The sequence below is a fragment of the Anarhichas minor genome, unplaced genomic scaffold, assembly GCF_050575085.1.
Source record: "Anarhichas minor isolate MPS153535 unplaced genomic scaffold, ASM5057508v1 ptg000090l, whole genome shotgun sequence".
NCBI lineage: Eukaryota > Metazoa > Chordata > Actinopteri > Perciformes > Anarhichadidae > Anarhichas > Anarhichas minor.
Window position 1 is genome coordinate 58,268 of NW_027466536.1, and position 24,233 is coordinate 82,500.

The 24,233-nt window shown below is 44.3% G+C and overlaps 3 protein-coding genes across 4 annotated transcripts in view; 2 read left to right on the forward strand and 1 right to left on the reverse strand.

Moving 5' to 3' along the window:
* fa2h (fatty acid 2-hydroxylase) overlaps window positions 1–8,729 on the forward strand; it is a 39,921-nt gene extending 31,192 nt beyond the window's left edge. Inside the window, exons 2-7 of the mRNA XM_076082299.1 lie at window positions 1,442–1,573; window positions 3,331–3,473; window positions 5,077–5,177; window positions 5,399–5,571; window positions 5,827–6,079; window positions 6,213–8,729. Coding sequence (XP_075938414.1) covers window positions 1,442–1,573; window positions 3,331–3,473; window positions 5,077–5,177; window positions 5,399–5,571; window positions 5,827–6,079; window positions 6,213–6,280 — 870 coding nt within the window. The 3' untranslated portion in view covers window positions 6,281–8,729. The remainder of the gene's footprint in view (window positions 1–1,441; window positions 1,574–3,330; window positions 3,474–5,076; window positions 5,178–5,398; window positions 5,572–5,826; window positions 6,080–6,212) is intronic.
* A 1,877-nt stretch (window positions 8,730–10,606) lies between these two features.
* Window positions 10,607–20,095, forward strand: ano10b (anoctamin 10b). The gene is made up of 16 exons (XM_076082296.1): window positions 10,607–10,757; window positions 10,864–10,937; window positions 12,304–12,569; window positions 13,016–13,189; window positions 13,570–13,707; window positions 14,244–14,360; window positions 14,526–14,642; window positions 15,288–15,623; window positions 15,775–15,957; window positions 16,102–16,157; window positions 16,265–16,339; window positions 17,079–17,243; window positions 17,339–17,530; window positions 17,616–17,753; window positions 17,841–17,957; window positions 18,043–20,095. Exons 3-16 carry the CDS (start codon window positions 12,311–12,313, stop codon window positions 18,052–18,054), a joined length of 2,079 nt encoding a protein of 692 aa, XP_075938411.1. The 5' UTR covers window positions 10,607–10,757; window positions 10,864–10,937; window positions 12,304–12,310; the 3' UTR covers window positions 18,055–20,095.
* Window positions 20,096–22,232: 2,137 nt separating this feature from the next.
* snrkb (SNF related kinase b) overlaps window positions 22,233–24,233 on the reverse strand; it is a 15,415-nt gene continuing 13,414 nt past the window's right edge. For both annotated transcript variants that reach the window (XM_076082298.1, XM_076082297.1), the window contains exon 5: window positions 22,233–24,233. This exon is cut by the window's right edge and continues 801 nt beyond it. In XM_076082298.1, the coding sequence (XP_075938413.1) occupies window positions 23,957–24,233 (277 nt within the window). In that variant the 3' untranslated portion in view covers window positions 22,233–23,956.

A 24,233-nucleotide genomic window follows, 5' to 3' on the forward strand; every position in this document is an offset into this window, starting at 1 on the left:
GCTGTTTCATTGGCTGATGAAAATGAATCTTCCACTAATATTCCAGAGTCCGTGCATTACCATAACCGTGCGTGTGAACACAACCTCCCTCTTTCATTGGCAAAAAAGTGCATAAATGTCCACTTTTCAAACTTCTCCTGCAGCATAATCCACATCTCCGCTGTCTGCCCGCCCATACAGTACGCTAATTAGATTTCATTATGTATTCATAATGCTCATGTCTTCTCCAACACGCGTGTGAGGCCGCAACAGCTGCCACTTCCTTTCGTTTGTCAGGGCGAGTGACTGCGTGAAAGCCACTAATGTTTCATTCAAATAGTCTTCAGTTAGAAGTCAGTGGAAACGTTTGGTTAGAAAAACTGACTTTTGCATTTTCACACACAGAGATGGAGAGGACCGACCTCACATCTTCTCTCTCCACGGCTGTCACATTATGGGCCACACTTTCCGGTCTCTTTTCCGACCGCAGCCGGTGCTGCTGAGAGCACACGGTCTGATCGTGTTATTTGGAGGTATTCTAAAACACCCTGGTGTTGGATTTCTCACCGTTCTTCATATCTTACTCGCATCTTGAGTGTGCAGCAGAGTCACCTCAATGATTGATCGGCACCCCGTATTTTGCACCTCTACCCGTGGAAACGGCGGTTGTAAGTGTTTGTCAGTTCAAAAGGTTCAAAGATTGAGGATTGTAAATGATTGTAAAAGTGTTGAAAAGGTTGAAGGCAACATGTGACGTACATGTCACATGTTGCCTTCAACCTTTTAGTATCCAACATGGTGATGAGAGTAAAGGGCAGTCCCTGAGCTAGTTTGGATCAAAAATAGTTATATCTGGCCGTTTCAAATATAGCTTATGATTTACGAATTACAGTTCCTGTCTTTTTCCCCCTGCTCGGGACTGCCTGTCTTGTTTTATGATGCTTTGTGGGTGTGATTTTTTTATTTTTTTTGCCCTGTCATCACCATTTACATGTGTTTACAAGAGCACAAAGTCCTTCACAGACCTAACCCCTTCATTTTGCTCTCAGAGTCCAACAGATTAACACATTTCACTTCAATATACACACAGTTTTCCCTGCAGGGAAGCATGCCTCCGGACCCCCCTTGACACAAACTGTGGGAAACACTGTCATATGTTAAGAGTGCGATATAAACTGGGATTTATAGTGATGGAGCAGCTTTATTGGTCGTGGATGAAGCGCTTTCAGGTGTTGGTTAGATTAAGAATGTCCTGCCATAGCTCCCCTCGCCTGCACCAATCTCGCACCCCCACTGTGACACAGGTCGGTGTTTTAAACAGGTCCGTCTCTATCTCTGACCTTTGTAAAAAATGACTGGGCTGAAAAAAAAGGGCTCGTCCACTTCGTCCCAGCTCTGACCACGAGTCTACCTTCCCGCCATTAACCACGTCCCTTTTTGTCTCCCTTTTTTTTCCCTTCAGACTCTGAGAGAGAGGAGGAAGGCCGGCGAGCAGACGGCCGGAGAGACGGGAGACGAGACAGGAGACGAGCCGGCGAAAGAGGAGGACGAGAAGGCCGATTACAACCGCTGCAGCTCCGTGGACCTGGACAAGGTGTGTGTGTGTTTCTGTGAGAGTCCCAGCATCTCTTTGTGTTTATGTGTGTGTGTGTGTGTGCTGGTCATGGGGTTGTAGACAAAGAGACAACAGTCCTCGGGTTATTCACCCTGCCTCATTCCCAAACCGTCCCTGTTTGTAAGTACACTCTGAAGTTCTCACACTGCTGGAAGAGAGCACGTACAAACACACACCACACACACACACACACACACACACACACACACACACACACACACACACACACACACACGTGTTAATGGCAGTAGAATAAAAACACCTAACCATAACCATAACTAAAGTCTTAACCCTAAACTGTCCCCGTAAAGGAGCGTTTCCTGTCTATTCTCGTGAGAACAGCTTGTCTTCGTTGGTATATTAAAGAAAATAGTCATTCGCGCATAACGACGCACTCAGGCGTTCATTAGAAATCATGTGATTGAGCGCTCTGACAAGTGTTTTTGTCCTCGGCAGCCGTCAGCATACCAGGTCCTTGCACGGGACATTGTGACGACAGACCCAGCCCGTCCGTCTCGCTCACTCTGTTGCCAGGCGTCAGCGCATGGAGCTGAGATGCGCCTCTCTTGACCGTTCACACTGTGAACCAGAACCTTGTAGACCTTAACACTTCACAGTGTTATTTACGCCTTTACAGCAAGTCAGTCGTTCCGGTGACGACGCCGATCAAATCCCCGGTTTTGAGTGTTTCGATGTCACTGTAAAAGTAAATCATGTGCATCACAGATTTGATTTCAATAATCAAACCCATGTGAGAGATAAAGGAGGCATTTGTTGTATTCTGGCTGCAATGCAGAGGCAAAGTGGTAAAGTGGGAATCCCACATTATTTCATATTTACCTGTCCTTTTGAAGCAAGCATCAGGTCTGTATTTGTGTGTGTGTGTGTGTGTGTGTGTGAGAGAGTGTCTTATCACATTTTTCTCCGAGCACATCTACCACTCAGGAATGAGAGGCACTGTTGTATTGAGTTTTAAGCATAATTTTGTTGATAGAATCAAAGGACTTCTCCCACCGTGTTTCAAACTGTCATCACTTGTCTGGGGGAAGTACCGACCTTCTGTCACAAGTGTGTTCATCTTCATCCTGTGACATACGATTTCACTTCTTTCTTTTCTTTGCACATACAAGGTACCAGCTGATTTCAGTGCAGTTGTTGTAGTTTAATGCTCCTTCACTTTATTTTCCGATTGGTTTTTCTATCATTATTATCATTTATTGCTATATGACTTTATTGGTACAGACAACAACAGTGGCTCAGGAAGTAGCAACCTTTCTGAAATTGTCATCACTAAAAAATGAAAATCAGTGTACTTCATTTATAATAATACATACTATACACCCACTGAGCTCTGTACTTACTAGACTTTTTAATGTGATGGCCATGGTTTTACTGTACTGTTACAAAACTGACCACAGATCAGTGTTAAGTCTTCATTGTTCGTCCACACCATATCTGCATGTCTCATGTAAAAAACAAGTAGCTCATTCTCTGGTGTTATGATTCAGAATCTTCAAATATTACTGGCACAAAGGCAACACAAACAATAACAAGCAGTCTCTTCCTGGTTTGACAGGAGCGGTTCATCGGTTATTAACTCTCTGCTCCCACCTGCTGGATGCAACTGTTACACGTTTCTGGTGCAAACGCACTGTTCTGTGGACTTTCTACAGCACAGGCCCATTCACCCTGACTGGATTCGTTGCACTAAATTGTCCTTGGTTGTATTCATACAGGATTTGGTGGACTGGCGGAAGCCCCTGGCATGGCAGGTGGGCCACCTGGGAGAGAAATATGATGCGTGGGTTCACCAGCCAGTCAACAGACCAATCAGACTGTTTGGAAACCCCCTCCTGGAGGCCAGCACCAAGACTTCCTGGTAAGAGACTTTGTCTTTTATATTATTGAAAACAAATAAATAATATATATATATATATGTGTGTGTGTGTGTATATTAGGGGTGCAACCGAACACAAAACTCACGGTTCGGATCGAATCACGGTTTTTGAGTCACAGATTGGATAATTTATCGTATCAACAAAGAAATGGGGCGGTGGACAAATATAACTTTGCTTTCCATTTAATAATAATAATCAAGAACACCTAAAGCAAATAACTTTGGGCTACAGTCTTGCATGAAAACCACAATATTTAAGATGTTTCATTTAAAAAAGATGAGAATATATCTACATTATCTGGGGAAAGGGTAGCGCCAGATGTGTGTCTGCAGCACCGGACTTTGATTCTCCGTGATGAAGTGAGCGTCACAGTCTTTTCCTCTTCATAGAGGCCTGGAACAAAGTGGGTGCGTGAGGGGATTTCGTAGCGTGGCTCAAGCACTTTAACCAGATTTTGAAATACTTTGTTTTCCACAAACATGTCTGCAGCAATAAAGAGCCCAATAGATGCTGTAATAGCTGTAGCCCGGTCTGATTCTGCCACAAACGCTTTCTTAAATGCCGCGGTGATAAGTTGTTGTTGTGGACATGCCCGATGTACGGCCGTTGTCGTATGTCTTTCTCTACATACATAACGCCTACATACCGTAACGGTTTTGTCCACCACCCTTATCCCGTCATTATAAGTTACAGTGAAGACAAAATGCTCCCAAACTTGTGACTTAAATGACGTGGGGGGCTTCTGAAGTTCCTCCGCTCGCCATGACTTTCACCGTTAAATGCTTTTAACACGCTCAGGTCACATGAACACACTGCTGCTTTATATCTGTTCACTGACACTCTGCATTGATATTCAGGGACTTGTTACTTGAAAAGGAACAGCAGCAACGGATCGATCCATGATCCATTACACCACTAGTGTATACAGTCAGAGATGGGCAAAAATACATCAAAATGTATTTTGATATAAAATACAAAATACCCCTCAAATAAATGTATCAAAATAAAATACAAAATACTGGTGCCAGAAAATGTAACAAAATACAATACATGTATTTAGTATTTAAAATATAGGAAATAGTTTTTTCTGGATTTTCCGTTTTCTCACAATTTGGTATAGCAGAGCATTCAGGTTTGGGCTATATAATGTAATAATAATATAATATAGAAGTGAATCACGTGAATTCTGTGAAGAAATAAATGTCCTGCCTCCATGAATAGCTAACAGCAAAATGCAAGAGCGGCTCACAGTGCGCTGAAATGAAACAAGTGCACATAAACTATGTAAATCACAATTTAAACAGCCCCGGCTCACACACTTGGCGGACAGCGGAGAGTTGACCGCCGTCGTCCGTTGCTTTGCATGAAAGCTTAGCGTGTAAAAACACAATATATCCGATACCGATCAGGTAAACAAATGCCTCGATGGACCCCGATACCGATCTTTGAGATACAGTAATACAGTAATTGCCAACCGGCGGAATTCATCATAGTCGTAGTTCATCAACAGCTCAGCACTAGAGCAGCTGGTGGTTTCAAGAGAACGAGAGAATGACCATATTGCTGTGTGCTCTCTTGCTACAGGTACTGGGTACCAGTGGTGTGGCTTCCTATTGTGTTTTATTTCACTTGGCACTGCTACACCACCCTGGCTAAGGGCACCACCAGGCTCAACCTCACTTCAGGTAACACACACACACACACACACACACAAGTGCCTGCCTGAACACACAACCATACAATGCTGGTATCATGATTAAAATTAAGCACCAGAGACTTTTTCCACACTTTCATTTGCACATCTCATTTACGTACGCACACGACCCTGTAATAAATACCACGTCGTCATCGCTCCAGCTAACGCGTGTGTGTATCTTATGTCACTAATCTGTGTGTGTGTTCCCAGGCATCTCTGTCCCGATACACAAGTACCTCTTCCCTCTGCTCTTTCTGATGGGCTGGTTCTTGTGGTCGTTCATCGAGTACTGCATCCATCGCTTTGTCTTTCACATGAAACCGCCGGCCCACAACTACTACCTCATCATGCTACACTTCCTGCTGCACGGACAGCACCACAAGGTACGACAAACACTGGGCCACTGAGTGACGGGCCATAAAAGTGGTTTAACCATTAGCTCCTAACTGTTTCTTGTATGCCCTTTATTGACGGTATTAAACAACTTTCTCTCTATTCCAACATAGTTTCAACCTCACTTTTGTGCTCTGAACATTATCAATCGTTATAATTGACATTGATCATTTATGATTCTCTTTAAACGAACGTGCTTTTCATCCCGTCTCGGGTTTATGATGTCTCTTTTTCTGTCTCCGCAGTGTCCGTTCGACGGCTCTCGGCTGGTCTTCCCCCCCGGCCTGGCCTCCCTGGTGGTGGGGAGTTTCTATCTAATCCTGTGCAGCACGCTCCCGGAGATCCTCGGGACGTCGGTGTTCGTGGGAGGACTGTGTGGCTACGTCGTGTACGACATGATCCACTACTACCTTCACTACGGTTCGCCCAAGAGAGGCTCTTACATGTACGGCCTGAAGGCCTACCACGTCAAACACCACTTTGAGCACCAGAGAGCAGGTGAGCGCTGGAAGACGGAAATTTTGAGAGACATATAGAGGTCAAGGAAGATGCTGTTGGATTTTTAGCTTTGATTCTCCATGCTTCTGTTTTTGTCTGCTCTATCTGAAGTAACAATGTAATCTCTTTCCAGGTTTTGGAATCACCTCCACGTTCTGGGACCACCCCTTCAACACAGTCATCCCCAATGAGAAGTTCTAACACAGAAACGGCTCTCCTGAAGGGCCACAGGACTTATCAACCACCCTCCCCAGCAACCAGCCCACACCCTGTAACCACCCGGACACCCGTAGTTCAATCTCCGCCGCCACAGCTTTCAAAACATCATGTGGGTGCGTCGACCGGTACGCACCGTTTCTACTCCATGATCACTCCTGCACTGTTGCAAAGCCTTTTTGTGCCAATTTTTATATTGTTTTGATTATTATTAACCAAACCAACATCTACTACCGCTGTGCTCTTCACCGCACTGACCTCGCCAGCCAAGTCATCGGAGGAAGGCCGGCGAGAAACACACACATGAACAGACACACACACAAGCACGGGCACATCTGTGTATTTTTTGAAGGAATTACACGATTCCTCCAGAGCTGTAGAATACTATAGTGCACATTCAAAATCACACTGAACAAACTCCAAAAAATACTCCAAATACGCACTCTTCTATTCGCCAGCAGCACGAAGACGCGATTGCACAGGCGCAAATGCATCTTCACTTTTAAACTTTGGTGAACTTCGACCGGCGAGGTCGCAGCCTCAACCGATAGCAAAGAAGCGCGTGTGTGCGTGCGGTTGACCCCAATCGGCACCGCCCACATAGAGCACAAATATCGCCTCATGTGTGACCACGCCCTTACACACATTAATGTTCATCAAATGTGCGCACACACACACACACACACACACACATGTGTACTGTCCAAGATTCCCTCAGAGGAGGACGGAGGGAAAAGGAAGTGATAGGTGGTCGTTGAATGTGGATGTGACGGAGTGACAGAAAGTGTGTGAGATTGTGTGTAGAGGCGAGAGAGAGAGAGAGAGAGAGAGCCTGTGAACGGGTGAACCAACTCAGGAATGAATAACCTTCATCCTTCCTCCGCACTGTCTGCAGCTTTAATGTTCACCCAGCTACGCTGCTACACTCTGCTACGCTGCTACACTCTGCTACGCTGCTATACTCTGCTACGCTGCTACACTCTGCTACGCTGCTATACTCTGCTACGCTGCTACACTCTGCTACGCTGCTATACTCTGCTACGCTGCAGGTATTGTAACAGTCTACAGATGTTCCCTCCACTGTAGGTTTTGGAAACGGCTGTGACCAGAAAATGTTTGGTTTCTGATGTTTCAACATGCTGAGAGTTGAGATTTAATTTATTCACGACCAGCAAAGCCGCAGAAGTGAAATCGTACCGTAGGGCACTAATGCAATGTAACGTTAACGTGCCATGTAAAGCAGAGTCCTACATGTTTCTAACCACTGGACATATATTTTTGCAAGTCTTTTGTAATACTTCCTCCGTTTTTTCTTTTCTTTTTTTGTCATTCATTACACAACAAAGATGTAGAAAACATATTTTGTAAGCCATTATGTACAGAAGAGGAGATTGTTTAATTGCAGCAGCGTTACGTTGCCGGAGTGAGCAGATGTTTTCTTATTGGTGGCACGTGAGGGAAATGGATGTAGTGTGTTGTCATGGCATCAGAGGGACAGAGCTGAAGGAATGAGGCCGGCCTGTCAGACTTCCTGCTGTGGGGATCTCGGGGTTATTTTTTTTTTAGTGGCCCTGCAGACCCCAGCAGGATGACGATGGATGAACCATCTGACCGGGCAGCAGGAGATCTTGATGGCGACTGGCGGATCCTCAGAATGTCTCTAAACACTCAACAGCTAAACACTGATAACTAAAGCAGAACAAACTTCATTAAAACTATTTACATAAATAGGTAGAGCAAAGTGAGAATATACTACAACTGTAGGAAATAATTTCTTATCCACGTTTCTAGTTTGAAGAAAAGACTCCCATTTACATAATACATACATGCTTTCCTACAATATGAAGAGGAATAAAATAATAATAATGACGTTTTTCCCTTAATATTCAGTGCAGCAATAATCCTTGTCGCCAAAACACTGTTTCTGATAAAACCAGTTTCACCAGGATCGAGCTTTAACTGCACCAAAATGTGACTGCAGCATATCGGTTTATATACAACCATAACACCGTCTGTCTCACGCTGCACACAGTCCAGTTGATAATGAATGCTGAACGCATCATGAAGACAGAATCCTGACTTTGATATAATGACCTCAAACATGTTGATTCAGAGAGAACCAAAGATGACGGCGATGATGATGATGATGATGAGTGTAATAATGCAAACTGATTGTGGCGGCTGCTTGGCAAAGTAAAACGATTCAGTACACACAGATCTTATTTATGTATATTTATATGATATAGATGAAAGACAACAGCTTGCACGCCTTGATCCTGACAAGTGAATATTTCCTTGTGCTAAATTATGCAGCGTAAAATAATATTTCCTAAATCGGTTTACTTTAATTTCTTATAACTTTTATTTTGGAATTTTAAGTGTCTATGCAAATGCAAAAAAACGTATTTGTAAATAAATGTCTATATATTTCTGATGTCAGTCTGTCTTGTACTTTTTCTTTGATCACTGTTTATTATACATTTCCGTGGTTAAGGGATCAACAACATCATTAAGATTCATCTTTATGGGGGCATGAATGCTTAAATAACATGGAAACCCATCAAATATTTGTTAAGATATTACAGTTCAGACCAAAGTGGTAGTCTGAAAAACCAACATTGCCCTTCCTATACATTCAGAATAGTTTAAGAGGTGCTACAATATCGCCAAGGGACATTCAGAGAGCTCCATATTATGTTTAACAGAAAGCATTGGTTGCCTACCAGGGACCACAGTGTGGGGATGTTGGTACGTCAGACGATTGGTCCACCACTTTAGTCCAGACTGAAATATCAATATTCGATAAATATGATGACATTTTTTGACATTCATGGTCCCCAGAGGATGACACACACCGACCTTAGGGATCCCCTGACTTTTCCTCTAGCGCCATAAGGTTGATATTTTAGTTTTTTAGTGAAACGCTTTGACAACGTCATCTGAACTTTGTCTATTTATGTAGCGCCACCACCAGGTCCACAGTTGACTTTGTCCAAGACTTTTATTAATATCTTCTTTGCAAAACAAACAACATTACCTTCAGCCTCAGTTTTACTTTGTGTTTGCTGCTAATTAGCGCATGTTAGCATGCTAACATGCTCACCTAAGATTGTGGTAAACATTACCTGCTAAATACTAGCATACCATTATTGTCATTGTTAGCATGCGGATGTTAGCATTCATCTCCCCTGCTGTTCTTTAGTACAGCCTCACAGAAATGAAGCTCTAGCGTAAGTTCAGACAGGAAGACTATACTCTTGCATGCCTAAGCCCGTAGTTTATTTCCCATACATCTGCCAATCACTCCTCATGCAGGCACACTCATTATCTCCTTGCTGTTATTGTTTGGGGCTGTTGATCATGATATCAGCTGGTCTCTCTAGCCAATAGCACAACGACACAATTACATCATTAGCCTATCATCCTGCTGCTGTCTCTCTTACATATGATTGTCTCCCTGCCTTCAGTAAGTTCATTCTGTTACGCACCCCTCCACCTCCCCATCTCCGCCTAAACTTCACAGATTCATCAGCTTCATCAACTCATCATTCCATCAGCCACCATCACCACCAGTGTGGACTCCACAGGGGGATTTATATTGTTGGGCAATCACAACTCGATCACAAATATCCTCTCAAGTTCAAGCGCCAAAGAATTTCCGTGTTACTCATTAACGCAGCATCTGTCATAATAAATGTTAATCATTCACTTGTCTCTCCTGATTGTACTGCTAGCGTGGCTGTGGACTCTTATTTGCCGATGACTCCCTGAATCCAAACAATGAATGCAAACCCAATGGCACGGTGCATGTCTGAGTTTTGAGCAGTTCATACAAAGAGTGATTCTCCCTCCTATTTTTTAAATACGTTTTTAAGAATTTAAGCAGGAATAAAATAAATAAGCAAAGATTAGAAAACATAATGCTGTATGAGAATAATGAGAATGAGAATAATTCAATTATGAGAATAATGTCGTTTTTTCCCTTGTTTCTCCTGCTATGATAACCATTTTACGCCCTTTAACATTCCTCTCATGACCCCTTTTAGGGTTTCAACCCTCAGGTTGAGAACCACTGTTGTGGTGGTATGTGGTTAATTAGTGTCAAACATTGGAGTATCTTTTTGTTTGGATACAGTAAAGGTCAGCAGTGCTCTACTCTGGTTCTACCCGACATGTGTTTAAAAGCAGCAGATTGTCTTAGAAGTTTCGATCCAAAGTGTAGTTGCCCCGGAGCTTATACAGCAGAGACGGGTGGAGCAGTAGGACCCAGTAGCAGCAGTGAAACAGCAGCAGAGCGCTGGCAGGAAGGAGGAGTCTGAATATAGACCAAACAACCCTCCACACCCTGCAGTCTGTGGAAGTTCCTCCGCATTCCTGACATATACACACACACACACACACAAAGACACACACACACACCTACCCGCACAATAAGCTGGGAGGAACCACACACTGAGGCGGGGTAAGTGTGTGCAGAGAGTGAGATTGTGTTGTTTCTGGTGTTCTATTCAGGAAACCTGAACAGCTGTTGTCTTCATGTTCCTTTGTGTGTGTGTGTGTCCAAACAGGAGTTCGGAGGGGTCGTGGGCCCGCTGTAGGACCAGAGACCAACCAGTACCTCATCATCTACGCTCCCTGCCAGGTGCTGTATTTCCTGACTCAGCCTCTGTTCCCCTGTATACGTCTCTCTCTCTTCCTCGCTGTCACTGTCTGTTTAAACATAACCCTATCACCATAGGAGGGACGGTATCACTTTCAGTTGTGTCTTCCTTTGTCTCTGTCTGTGTGTCAGTGTTACCTTCAAGTCCAGTAGCGATGCAGTCAAATCAGAGGAAGTTCTTTTCTTTTATCTGCTGTTTTTGCAGAAAAAACCCACAATGACTTCCTGTGAAGTGGAACATTTTCGTGTAGGTTCATATCTGAAGGGTGCAGCAAGTAACTGAAATGAGTTAGCAAGTACAGTGTGCAGATTCCTGGAAAGATTATGCCTAAAGTTGCTGCCTGTTTAGTCTCACTTAACCAGCCTAATGCTGTTATGATGTAATAGCTGGTGATGCAAATGCAGAAATGAAAGATGAAAACTGTCAAGATGTGACTGCACTCAAATATGTAAATGATTGATTATGAAAAAGTCATCTCAGAAAGGTGTTTGCAAAGGTTGTTTGGTGACACTAACAGAGTCCTTAAACAGGTGTAATAAGCGCTGACTAATAAAACAGTTTTTTATTGCCTTATGACTTTAATCAGCTCATAAAAAGATTAATAAATAAAGTAACGACAGTGACATATGCATGCTACCATGCTCACATTTGCAATGCTAACATGCTGGTGTTAAGAGGGTTTAATGTTTACCATGGACTTCATCTTAAGTTAGCATGTTAGCACTCCCACATTTGTTTATTAACACAAAGTACGTGAATGTCTGAACCAAATGTCATGACAATCCACCCTGTAGTTGTCGAGACATCTCCTTAAACAGCGCAAATGTCAACCTCATGGTTTTTGCTGGAGGAAACGTCAGTCGATCAATAAAGTCACTAGCATTCAACCTCTGGTAACCATGAATGTCTGTGCACAACGTTGTCCAAATCCATCTTGCAGATATTAAGATATTTCCCAGAATAAGTGAAAACTTTGATCCACATTTGGCGCGACATGTAAAGTCAGATCACCAAATTCATTTGAATTCCTCCTCTGGGCACCGTGAATGTTGTGGAAGTATTTCACTGGAAGGCAATAATGTCAACCCCTTGGTGGCACGATAGAAAAAGTCAGGGACCGCTAATGTCAGCAGGATTTATCCTCTGGGGACCATGTACAAATGTTAGGATATTTTGTAGAAAACCTCGCAATTCTTTTTACAGTGTCACCAAACCTAGACTAGTTCTTTGGACATGATCTACCCCCCTAGCTCCTCTATTGGGAGATGTTTAGGATGGAGAACAGTAACAGCGTAACAGCGGACGGTATCCGCAAACTAAAACTGTTTTGTTAACATTTCTTCACAGTCTCAGCATGAGTAAGGCAGGTGGTGATGAAGGTGGTGGCAGCAGCAGTGAAACAGCCGAGCAGCCGGAGGCTAAGACTCCAGCGGGGGCGGCCCTGAGCAAACTGAGTGCTACCACCGTTGGACCGGACTGGACCAAAGTTAGTTGCCCCTGCTGTGTGTCGGAGCGGGTCGAGCCGTTGGTTCTGGTGAAGCTCGGAGAGAAGGTTCGCCCTGAGACTAAAAGGTGGCTCATCAGAGTGATCGGAGCGCCTCAGAAAGATGGAGGTGAGGGCTCGAATAACAGCGATGAGCTGCAGGAGTCCTGTCGGGCTCACTTTTCCGTCTGCATCGATTGCAACCCTGCAAAGAAAAGCATGCATATCAAACATGTATGAGCCTTTCTCTCTCTCATACTGAAAGTCTATGGAACAGAAGACTGATTGCCTGAAGGGTCTCCAGCATCATTTCTTTGCTGATGACACTCAACATTCTTTTTATTTTTTCGAGCATCTCATCTTGTCCCATTGAATGTCACATCAAAACATAAAGCTCAACCTAACTAAGACAGAACTCCTTAACTTCTCAAAGAAATCACACCCAAATCGTTTCCCATTCCCTGCATGTGTTGATAATATATCAACTACTGAAGTTTTTCCTGTTGAAGGAATGCGACCAGCTCAATTAAGTCTGTCTACAAAATACAAAATAAGAGTTTGACTGTCTCTCCCCAGGTGCTGCATTACTGGCCCACCCGGGCGAGGAGGCCACTGGTGACATCATCGTGCTCTCCGCCCCGCGCTGTACGTTACTTAAAGCCACTGAAGAGTTGGGTCTGTGTAAGACTTACGACAGCGGGGAAATGGAAGCCTTCTCCTACAACGACAGAGACAACTTTAAAGATTCAGGTACAGCAGTAGAGCCTCCGAAGTGTGCAGGCACACTTTGACTTTCACAAACACTCAATAAAATCTATTCTGTTATCTCACAGATCTCATAATCTATTATATCACCGGTACAGACGATGTAATGCAAAAAAAACATTCCCCATTCCAAAATATATTATCTTATTTCTAATGTGTTCTCTTATCATTTTCCTGCACAGCCATCTGGCGACCCCCTGAAATGATCTTGCGACCCCCTTTGTGGGTCCCGACCCCTATAGGTTAAAATAAAACACTGATCTAAAGCACCAGTGTGCCTAAGTACAGCCTCACAGATTCTGGTGTGTGTTTGTATTCATCGCTGGCTATAGTTATGTATCAGTGTCCATTCACGTGTGTGACAGACAACATGGAGGTGTTCCTGACCCTGGCGGAGCGGCAGTACATCGTGAAGTATGAGCTGGACGGTCTGCGGGCGCAGAGAGACCTGAGGATACCCGGCCTGTCTGACAGACACACACTGCAACACCGTGACAACATCTGTGAGTGCTCTCACTGTCAGTATTGGGCAGACACGACATACACACAGTGGAAAGATATCCATCAAGAAAAAAATGATTTATTGGGAGGATTTCTGTTTTTGCAATTTGTTAATTAATTTGATCATTTCAATGAATACCTCGGGACAAAGATGGAAACACACACACACTGCTTGTTAAGATGTTTTTTTGCAGTGGACTCATCTCTTCACATTGCAGACTCTCATCCAGTTCATATACAACGTTTTGAGCAATCTCTCCATCACTTAGGAGCATGTTGACAGCAATGTTGTAAATACTCAACGTTCAGCCAGCATCCACGTGCACTATTTACATCTATGGCTCGCTGACCTCAGCTGTTCTGCTCTCCTCTCCTCACATTCCATCAAGAAATTGCTTTGGTCAGCATCAGCCTCAGAGTGCCTCACGCACCGACTAAGTGTGTGTGTGTTACTGCATACAGTGTGGATTAGTCGTTGCATCTGTCCTCAAGGCCTCAAGGTGTTTTGTCGTGGGTGTAAAAGTGAATGTTGTTGCAGGGCGGAAGCTTGGGTCAGCTGGTGTTATTGTGGACACGCTTCCCCTCCACAACCCGGACCAGCTGAAGGATCTCAGTGAGGCCTGGTATGCTGGGAATCAGCTGGCTCAGCCTCTGGGTGGGTGTAAATACAACAAACACAAACACACACACACAGTACCACATGACTGAACTCCCACATGCAGAAAGTGATGCAAATTTGCAAAGATTGCAATGGCTGTCTCTTGAATGAATCGATCCATGCATACACTTACACCAGACACCTGTCTGCTGCTTTGTCCAGATTCAGTCAATGGATATTTTGGAAGCTCTGTGGCTTTCTACTTCAGCTTCCTTGATTTCTACACCTGGTCTCTGCTCCCACCAGCGATACTGGGCCTGACCATCACATACTTCTCAGGTAGGTGTGCGCATTTCTCTTTTACTTTGGTGAATGTACACTTTTACCACTATAATGGAGACATATGCAATTATTTTGCAAGCTACTAGGCTACCTTAAGCAGAAATCTGTTCACACCGTGAAAGTATCTTAAAAGGCCGGTTTGTTGCAGCACATATTACAGGTGAAGCAGCAGTTAGAGCTTGAAATTACTCTGGCCGCCATGTGACGCTTTACACCAAACAGATTGAAACAATAATAAAGGTCTGCTCAAGTGAGGCTATAATATTCATTAAAAAAAGAGAAGCCTTGCTAATCTTATCAATGGAAGCCAAGAACGGTCGTTGCAATCATGTTACATAATCCCTTTATCTTAAAAACTACATCACATTATCTTGGGAAACAACCTTTTGTTTTTTTAAGATACGTATTCCGTATTACCGGAAGACTTTAACAACTCTCTCATCGTGAGATAACACGGTAATTAATCAAGACAGACAGGTAGGGTTCAGGCGTTAACATAAATGCACATGAGCTTACCGGCCTGGATAGAACAGTCCAAACAGAAGTAACAGAGTCTGCGTGTAAACAGGAACAGGCCACAAAAATGTCTCATTCAGTATTTCAACCTGACAGTGTCAACCGAGTTCTTCTCGCCCGTCACAGGTGAGGTCCAGAAGGAGATGAAGGAGTCCCTCTCGGGCTCTCCGGTCACAAGTGACGACGACTCGGGGACGGCCGTCAGCGGTCACATGATCCAGGCGGTCTTCAGCATGCTCTGGTCCACAGTGGTCATGGAGCTGTGGAAGCGTCGGAGCTCCTCCCTGTCCTACCGATGGGGGACCATGCACCTCGCCGAGCGCTTCGCCGAACCCCGACCCGGCTTCCACGGCGGCATCGGGCTCAACCCCGTGACAGGTCGCATGGAGCCGCTCTTTCCTGACTGGCAGAGGGACCTGCGTATGGCACTGTTGTCAATCCCAGTGGTGGGGCTCTTTTTAGGTACAACTTCAAATGTGAATTGAACAAACTCATCAGTGCACGTTATTGAAACTTAGCAGAAAATAATATGCTCTGCCCTTTAAAGATGGCAAACTTCTCAGCTCTTCCTTCCGTCCTCGTGTCCCCTGCCCTGTCACATCTCTCTCTGCAGGCTTGGTGGTTCTGGGGATGCTGTGCTTCTACTGGGGGGAGGCCCAGGTGCAAGAGCTCCACAAAGACTGGGACTCCCTGCTGTCTCAGACTCTGCTCTACGTGCCCTCAGTGCTTCACATCAGCTACACAAATGTGCTGGCGACTGTTTACAGGACGGTGGCAAAGTCCCTGACTGAATACGGTGAGCAAGACGGAGGAAACGGCATGGGGGGGGGGGGGGGGGAGAGTGATAAAATCATCAGCTGATCAGGTCGTGTAATTGTACCAATAGTATTGTTCATAATGCTTGTGATCAGCCAATCATTTCCCTTATGTCTCCCTTTAGAGAACCACAGAGAGGAGTCCGCCTTCGAGAACCATCTAACAGCCAAAGTCTTGGTGGTGAGTTCCTCCTCGCGCCTGCACTCCTCTCCAACCATTACCTCCTACCTCCTCTTAACCCAGCAGCCTCTTTCACCCGGCTCTTGTCTCTCTCTCTTCCCCTCCAGTTCACCTTCTTCAACTACTTTGCAGTGCTCTTCCACATTGCCTTCTTCAAGCAGGACGTGCCTTTGCTTCGCAAGGTAACAGCAGCAAATCTTACTGTTGTGTCTTCAAGCGGGGACCCCAGTGATTTAGCAATGCACTTCCCTAAACTTGGCCAAAAAAAAAGAAAAGAGAATGGCATGAGTCGATGTGATAGAGGCCAAGATATGTCGATATAAAATATTAACTTTGGTCGGCGTTGTTGCGTTGGGTGGGAGATGTGAGCGTCTCTAATGATATCGACCACAAACATTCTCCCTGCGAGATCTAATCTGCAGCGTTTCATTAACTTACTCTCATTCAGCGAGAGTATTCTCATACCTCTTCCCACCATTTTCTCCTCTGCTTAAAAAACTCTGAAGCTTCTTAAAAGTCCTCACCGCCGACTCCAAACAAAAGCTCTTGTTAAGGGCGAAGACGCTTTGTGGATATCTGTTATCTTTAGCAGGAACTTGTCCTAACTGTAAGGGGAGATTGTTAAACACGTCATAATTCTAAGAGTTGTCTTAGAGTTCCGTCACAAGGGCCAACTCTTTGTACTAGGATGCTTTATCAATATGGCCCCTTCTGACTAATGTGGGTCAAGGCCCAAAAATGCTGGATCCCACAATTCCCATAATGCAACTTGATTTTCACCTCACTTCATTTATTTTGCCTGACATCATGTTCCTTTTAGCCATATGCCTGTTGGGAGGGGAGGTTATTTGTTTTTGCTCTAACCAGTGACGTCAGTGAATGAAATAAAAAAGTTCACCGTTTCTCTTTGTCCATCTGAAGCGTCTGGCGTCTCTGCTGATAATCACCCAGCTGCTGAACCAGGTGACAGAGGTGCTCATTCCCTTCCTGGTGGACCGGTTCATCAGCGCCCCCCATAGGACAGAGAGCGAAGACGACCCACAGGAGGACAAATTTAGGAACCAAAGCACCCTGCCTGCTTTCCCTGTGAGTGTGCAGTATTCAGAGAAAGCGCATATCGAAACAGGGATTAAAAAAACCACTCTGGCGGCGTCTGACACAGCTTCTCGTTTTCGTCACAGGGCTTGTTTGCAGAGTACATCGAGCTCCTGGTGCAGTTTGGGTATTTGAGTCTTTTCTCCTGCGTGTTTCCCCTGACGGCCGTGCTGCTGCTCATCAATAACCTAACGGAGATCCGAACGGACGCCTACAAGATCTGCAAACTCTTCCGGAAACCCTTCTCCCCCCCTGCGGCGAACATGCGCGTGTGGCAGGTCAGCAGAAAACACAACGCACAATAGAAATGAGACGCAGCCGTTACGTAGAGTGAACACATCTCGTCATTGTCCTGTGTTTCAGATTGCCTTCGAGGTCCTGAGCTTTGTCTCCGTCGTGTCCAACTGCTGGCTGCTGCTGCTGTCGCCGTGGTTGCAAAAGCTGTTTCAGGAGGGCGGGTGGAGCAGCACACACGTTCTGCTGTTGGCTGTTTTGGTGGAGGTAAGAGGGAGTCGGGAGGGGTCAGTAGTGAGAGTCACATGAAGAATGATCACAGCATGACGTTTTCACCTCTGTGTTTGTTTGCAGCACGTGCTGATCTTGGTTAAGGTGGTTTTAGCGGTGCTGATACCTGATGAGCCGGACTGGGTCCGAAAGAAGAGGGAGCACATTGAGTTCACGTCCATGCAGGCCTTGAGAGAGCAGGTAAGCCCTCCACCATACATTTCATTATTTCGCATATTGGTGTTCCACCTCATTAGCGTGACAACTCTCCTTTCTTCTCTTCCAGAAGCTGCATTGAGAAGGATCTTGATTGCGTTTCAAAGTGTTGAGGCGTTGCTTGTGTTGTGCTGTGCTCGGCTGCTTCAACTAGAAGATAGTACCAACCTCAGTGTTGCGTGGACCCACAGAGGAGAAGAGTCTTAGCTCTTCAGCAGGGCCCACAATGCATTCCGCTGTGCCCCAAATACTGCCCCAGTAGACTTTAGTATTCCTGCTGCTCTCACTAGTTATGGTGCTTTCGCAACGTACACCATTTGAAATGCACACTCATATTACATGTACACTGCAAGTGCCATTGAAACAGCAGCTAAAAAGTGTTCAAAAAATATGTATTAGACTGCAAATGGAATGTATTGATTATGTGTGCAGACGCCTTTAAAAAAGACTCTCTGGTACGATACCGGAGGTTTCCTCAGGGTGTGTCTGGATTTAACGAGGGCAACTGAAGAGGTCTTGTGAAGTCACTGTGGCTACAGTATGTACAGTCAGTAGTTTCAGTAGTACGGGACAGACAGGACAGAGTATTTGAGGTAATGGTGAGGGTCAGGGGCAGGCAGAATACTTGACAGTACTTGACAGACATCGTCGGGAGTGGGACTCTTTCAAGAGTATTTTTGCTCAGATTATTGATAAGCCATAGTGTTCAGGATTCACAATAGGAGGACAGTACCATCCCTGGACGGATTATAAGATAAGATAAAAAGATGAAACTTTATTTATGTGTTGTTTGCACTGTTAGCGCTGTAAGCACCTTTAGATGCGAGCTAAGCAGTCGCCATATTGAGAGGCAACGCTCTGAATTTCGCACTTAGCAACTTCATTCAATATTTTTGTGAAAGGTTTGTATCATAATAAAGAAACCACGAGAATTATTACCCAGCTGTGCAGTTCCGCTCAGGTCAGCATTACAGCGTTTCTATGCTCTCATCAGTCTGAATTCAGCTGTTTTCAGTAAAAAAAAGAAAGAATCTGTAATAAACCCAGTGTTTGCTAGCAAACAGCACACAGACAAAGATAGACACTAGCTGGTGAACATAATTAAATGTTTAGCAGCTAAAGGAGAGTGAATATTGGATATTCGGTGGATAGAAACCCAACCCAACAACAATGTTGTGTTTACAGTTAGTTGTGCTGCCCCCAAGTGGGCAAAACACAATGATTGTTCTACTATAACAGGTTTACAACTGTAACTCAATTCACTTTGTTGTCTGAATTGATGTTGAAGACCTTGTAAGAAATCGGGAAACGCGCTTAAAGATTTGCCTCTGGTTGTTAAGTTAGAAGGAAATGTTGCTCTTGTATCCTCCCTTGATGGTACTGCCCTCTCCTTAAATAATAAGAGCACGCTTATAGGACCGTGGCACACCTGTAACATGAGATGAATAAAGTAAACTATGGACCAAGATTTGATTTGCATTGAAAGTGATGGGGAGCTACCAAAGAACCGCTATGTGCTTTGCTATTAGAAATGTGTATATTTTCAATGTGTGTGTTTTCAGTCTTCACTCGCCTGCCAATCTGCTGTGTGCCTCTAAGAATGACTGCTTGAGTTCACTGTGCTGCAACGACTAATTCACCCTATCGTCTGTCGCTTCACACTCACGCTTCTGGTGTTTTTTCACCGTTCACTGCTGGCTACATTTGGCTTAATATAATGAATGAAGTCTGCTGAACTTGCTTGACAGTGGTGTATTGTTTTTCCTTGTGAGTTATTGATTTTAAGAGTTAGTATTATTTGCAGCCACCAGGAGGCACTATACACTCCATGTAATTCCACATGCAGCTTTTGTCAATACAGGCCCAGGTGGCTGCAGTAGGACTGCCTCAGTGAAGGTGCAGATGCATAAGGGGGGTGAGACTTCCTCATGCGGCAGTAAATGTGCACTCCTGACACTGATCATAAAACTTGCTGTTTGTTTGTGTGTGTGTGTGTGTGTGTGTGCTCTGTTGTGAAGGGTTGTGAAGAGATAGTGAAGATTAAAACTATTAGATTTCAGGTCAGAAAACAGAGGCGGCAATGTTTGCCGGTTGTCCTTCAATAAACTCACTGAAGGAAACTGGTTGTTTGTCGTGTCTACTCTTTGAAAGGAATCAACCTCTCCAACCCTCTTTACTCCATTTATTTCACAGCTGCGGTTAGTTTCTCTTCTAGAGCTGAAATGATAAGTGGATTTATCATTTAGTCAATTTAGAAATGGAAGAATTCAACTTTGAAGTCATATTTCAAGCCAAAATGCTAAACATTCCCATAGTTTTGTCTGATTGTAAACCAAATATCGCCACAACAAACATGTTAAGGCATTACTTTGGGCTTTAAGAAATTATGATAAGCCTCTCACAAATCAGATTTATTGATAATGAAAAGAATCGACGATGAAAAGAATCAGTTCCAACCTTATACTTAACAGATGACAAACAAAACATGTGATGACCATATGAACTACAGTATAATGGTTATGATTGTTGTAGATGAAACGGGGGGATTTTGATATCAAAGGTGGGGCGACACAGTGATCAGTGCGAGCACAAATCCTCAAAAGGGCAAGATTTCAAAATGTATCTCCTCTCACAATGTTTGAACTAGACACTCCATACAGCTCCATACTTTAATAAATACTGCTAACACTTCAAAGATTTTATACCTCAGGCAAGCTTCCATACGAAGACACTTCATGTCATTTACCATTTACATCTTCTAGGCCTTGGTCATCACTAATCACAGAAGACATTAATTGTTGGATTTATTAGTTTTATAAAAGAAGATGCTGTTTTTTTATGCATGGGTTGGAAAGCTTCCGAAAGGGACACAATCGCACAGGAGCTTCTGTTGGAAAGATACAGAGTGGCTTTGGCTCAGAGGGAGAGCAGGTTGTCATCGGACGCCCCGGATCCTCCAGTCCGCACCTTGAAGTGTCAAGACACTGAACCCACAGACTGCTCCCGAAGGCCGAACCATCGGTGTGTGAATGAGCGGGAAAGTGACCATTTACCATGTACAACGGTGACAGAGCGGAGGCATTTTAAAGTGAATTTGTAGACCACAGCATGCCAGAGATATTCTAAAAACTGTAATTACATTGTATAATGCAGCAGAAAACATTATGAAATGTGACGGTTGACTTTGTGGAGTTAAGCATTGCTATTTCCACATACCTGCGTGATAGGGACATGAGAGATAGAGTAGTATATTGTGAGCCTCATCTTCTACCTGGGAGTAAGGCGTTTGTTTTTGTAATCGCAATGTGCATTGTAATGTAATGATGATAAGTAGTTAAAAGTGATTGACATTTAAGTTACATTTAAGACCCTTTAACAGAACAGTGTGTCGGATTTGGTGGTAGTGCTGTGGTTGCAGGTTGCAACCAGCTGAATACCCCTCTGCTCACTTCTCCCTTTTCCAAGACTGCGATGACTTGAGCCGCCTCGTGTCAAACTGTGGTAACGGCATTCGACCTCAGTCACAGGCCTTCCTCACCGTAAGAACACTAGTTTAGGAGCAGCAGAAGTCAGGCGGGGGGGCTGACGGTACCATGGTTTTGCTCTCTGTAGCTCATGTTACTGCAGTTTCTCAAGCGTGTTGGAGAACTACAGTGGCCTTCAGGTAACGTAGTTTGTCCCTTCTGGGCTACTGTAAAAACGCGGCAGTGCAACAGGGCAGACGCCGTGAAGGGGACCCTCTCCCCATGTACATATGAAGGGCTCATTCTAAGCTAGGCCTCCAGCATTTTCTGGAGGACGAACACACACAAAGAACACATTACAGACACACAAATTCAAATATAAAAAGCATGTCATTTGACTGTGGCACTTTGGATGTCAATGTCTATCATAGAACATATACTAGAAGTTCACAAAGCAGCTAAAGATGCCACTGGAATTAAAAATATGTTGTATATGCTCTAAATATTAAACAATATTAGACAGCTGGTTATGAGAATACAATATCTTACCTCTGAGCTTCAGCTCAGTTGGTCTGTATAAAGTTCTTCTTCTCAGATGACATCCATTGATGCCACATCTACAAGGGCATGACAAATAACAGCACCCGTCTTAACCAGGCTGGTAACCCAGCCTGGTCCAGAAGGGGCTATTTAGTTTCTGGTGTGTGTGTGTGTGTGTGTGTGTGTGTGTGTGTGGGAGCAACAACACTGTACAGTATCACTGTCCACGTTCTCTATAAAGCACACATTCATCCTGTTGATTTAATCCATTTTAATAAATAAATACAGAAAAATATGTTCCCAGCTCCATGGAGACGTGGTCCTAGTTACAATGCAGGTCAGTAGACGCAGACACACTGAGGGGAGACGGGCTGCAATCGCACAGGAACAAATAAAGTGATTTTTATCCCCCGTCTGCACAGATTTCATGCTTTTCATGGCGGATGATATAATCAGATTTCACGTGACATCCGCTGCTTATGTAGTCGGGCACCGTCCGATCAACAGGTCGTACGCTAAAACTCCAACGAGTTGTACCCGTGAAGTAGTGAGTGATTGGAATACGCTCTCTTTACTGAGCTATAGGAGGAATCTTTCACTTATTGTACAGCTTTGGCCTTCTTTAACCTTACAAAATATCTCAATTCTTGTCTCAGCTTCTAAAGAGAAAAAAATATACAGTATGAGAAAATAGAGAAACACACTGAGGCATTATATGGTATAATAATACCATACGGAGGGACTCCTCAGCTACGTAATAAGGTATCACATCATTCGGTCTAAATGACCAACAAATCTAATCCATCAGTCCAAGGACAGAGCGTGTATAAACCTGCTGCAGTAGTCGCGCTGTGTGCAATTCATCATTCAGTGGATTACCTCAAGGTACTTACAGTTACACAAGAACAACGTCCCGTCAGATCCAAGACACATGGAGGTATATTGTGATAAATAACAGTAATAACATGCACAAAGTCACATGTCTCTTCAGAGAATTCATATCTTTGACGGTCATATAAAAAAAAAAAAAGAAACTTCATATCTGCACATCCAAAATAAATCTGTTATGATCAAATATGATTAAACTGTTCAGGGAGAATAAAAAGAACAAGTTCAAATACAATGGAAGACCTGCATCCCAATCAATGACCAATGACCCCATCAACAGTATGATACAGTATGTTAGGACACCTCATTAGGTTAACATTAGGTACAGAAAATCATATCGTCATCTCAGTCTTAGGCATATATTACACAGTATCATATCGTATCATATACCATATCATATCATAACAGTCTCATTCTTTGTAGAATAGAGCTGACGTTCAGAGCTGTTTAACCAATGAGAAGCAGGTTGTGCAAAGGGAAGAGAAAAGGAGTGCTACTCTGTAGCAAAGCTGGTTCAAACTTTATTCTAATTCACGTATTATAAAATCATGGATCGACTGAGTGCTAGACCATTCTGACTTTTAGAGCTTTTTTTTACCAGTCAGCACCAAAATGACACGGTGGCCATGCATGTACAGTATCAACGTATGTAGGCACCTCTTAAACAAACAAACAAAGAAGACTATAGCTTATTCAATTAAAACGTTTTATGTCTATCTATTCCTGTCGTCATCTCCCCTGTAGGTCCGGTATTGTTTCTGAGCAACAGTCGGGACACCGTCTAGTCGCTGTAATCCTACGGTTGCTCCTGTTCACAGCAATGCAACCGCATGAGGTTCAGCTGATGTCTGACTACTGTGCTGTACACCACCGCTAGCTTAACACGTTAACGTTTCTCACATGAGCACGACGCTAGGGCCGAGTGTTTGTAGGTGTGAGGATGTACACGTCGCGTCCCGCACGCTGAGGGTCTTTTGCTCTCCTGCCTCGAGGTCTCTGCGGCAGAAAAAGGCTCAGCATGGAGCTCGGCGCTCTGACGCCGGCCATCTGCCCACAGCCAAACTGAGGCCGCGCGCAGGCTGGTGTTTTCACCTATAGCACGTGGCAGCAGTTGTACTGAGCCAGCGGCAGGATCTTGGGCTTGTTGTGCGTCGGTATGTTGAAGGCCAGAGCCTTCTCGCACAGGGGGAACTGAAAGAGTCTCTCGCGCAGCTTGAGGCTGTGCCGCTTCCCCTGCTCCGCCCTCGGAGCGGCCTCGTTGTGGGGTTGAGATCTGTCCGCCGAGGGGTCGTCTCTCCCGCCCTCCTCCGTTTTCTCGTCTCGCGCTCCTTCTCGTCCCGTTTTTTGCGACTCCTTCTCGTTCGGCGCC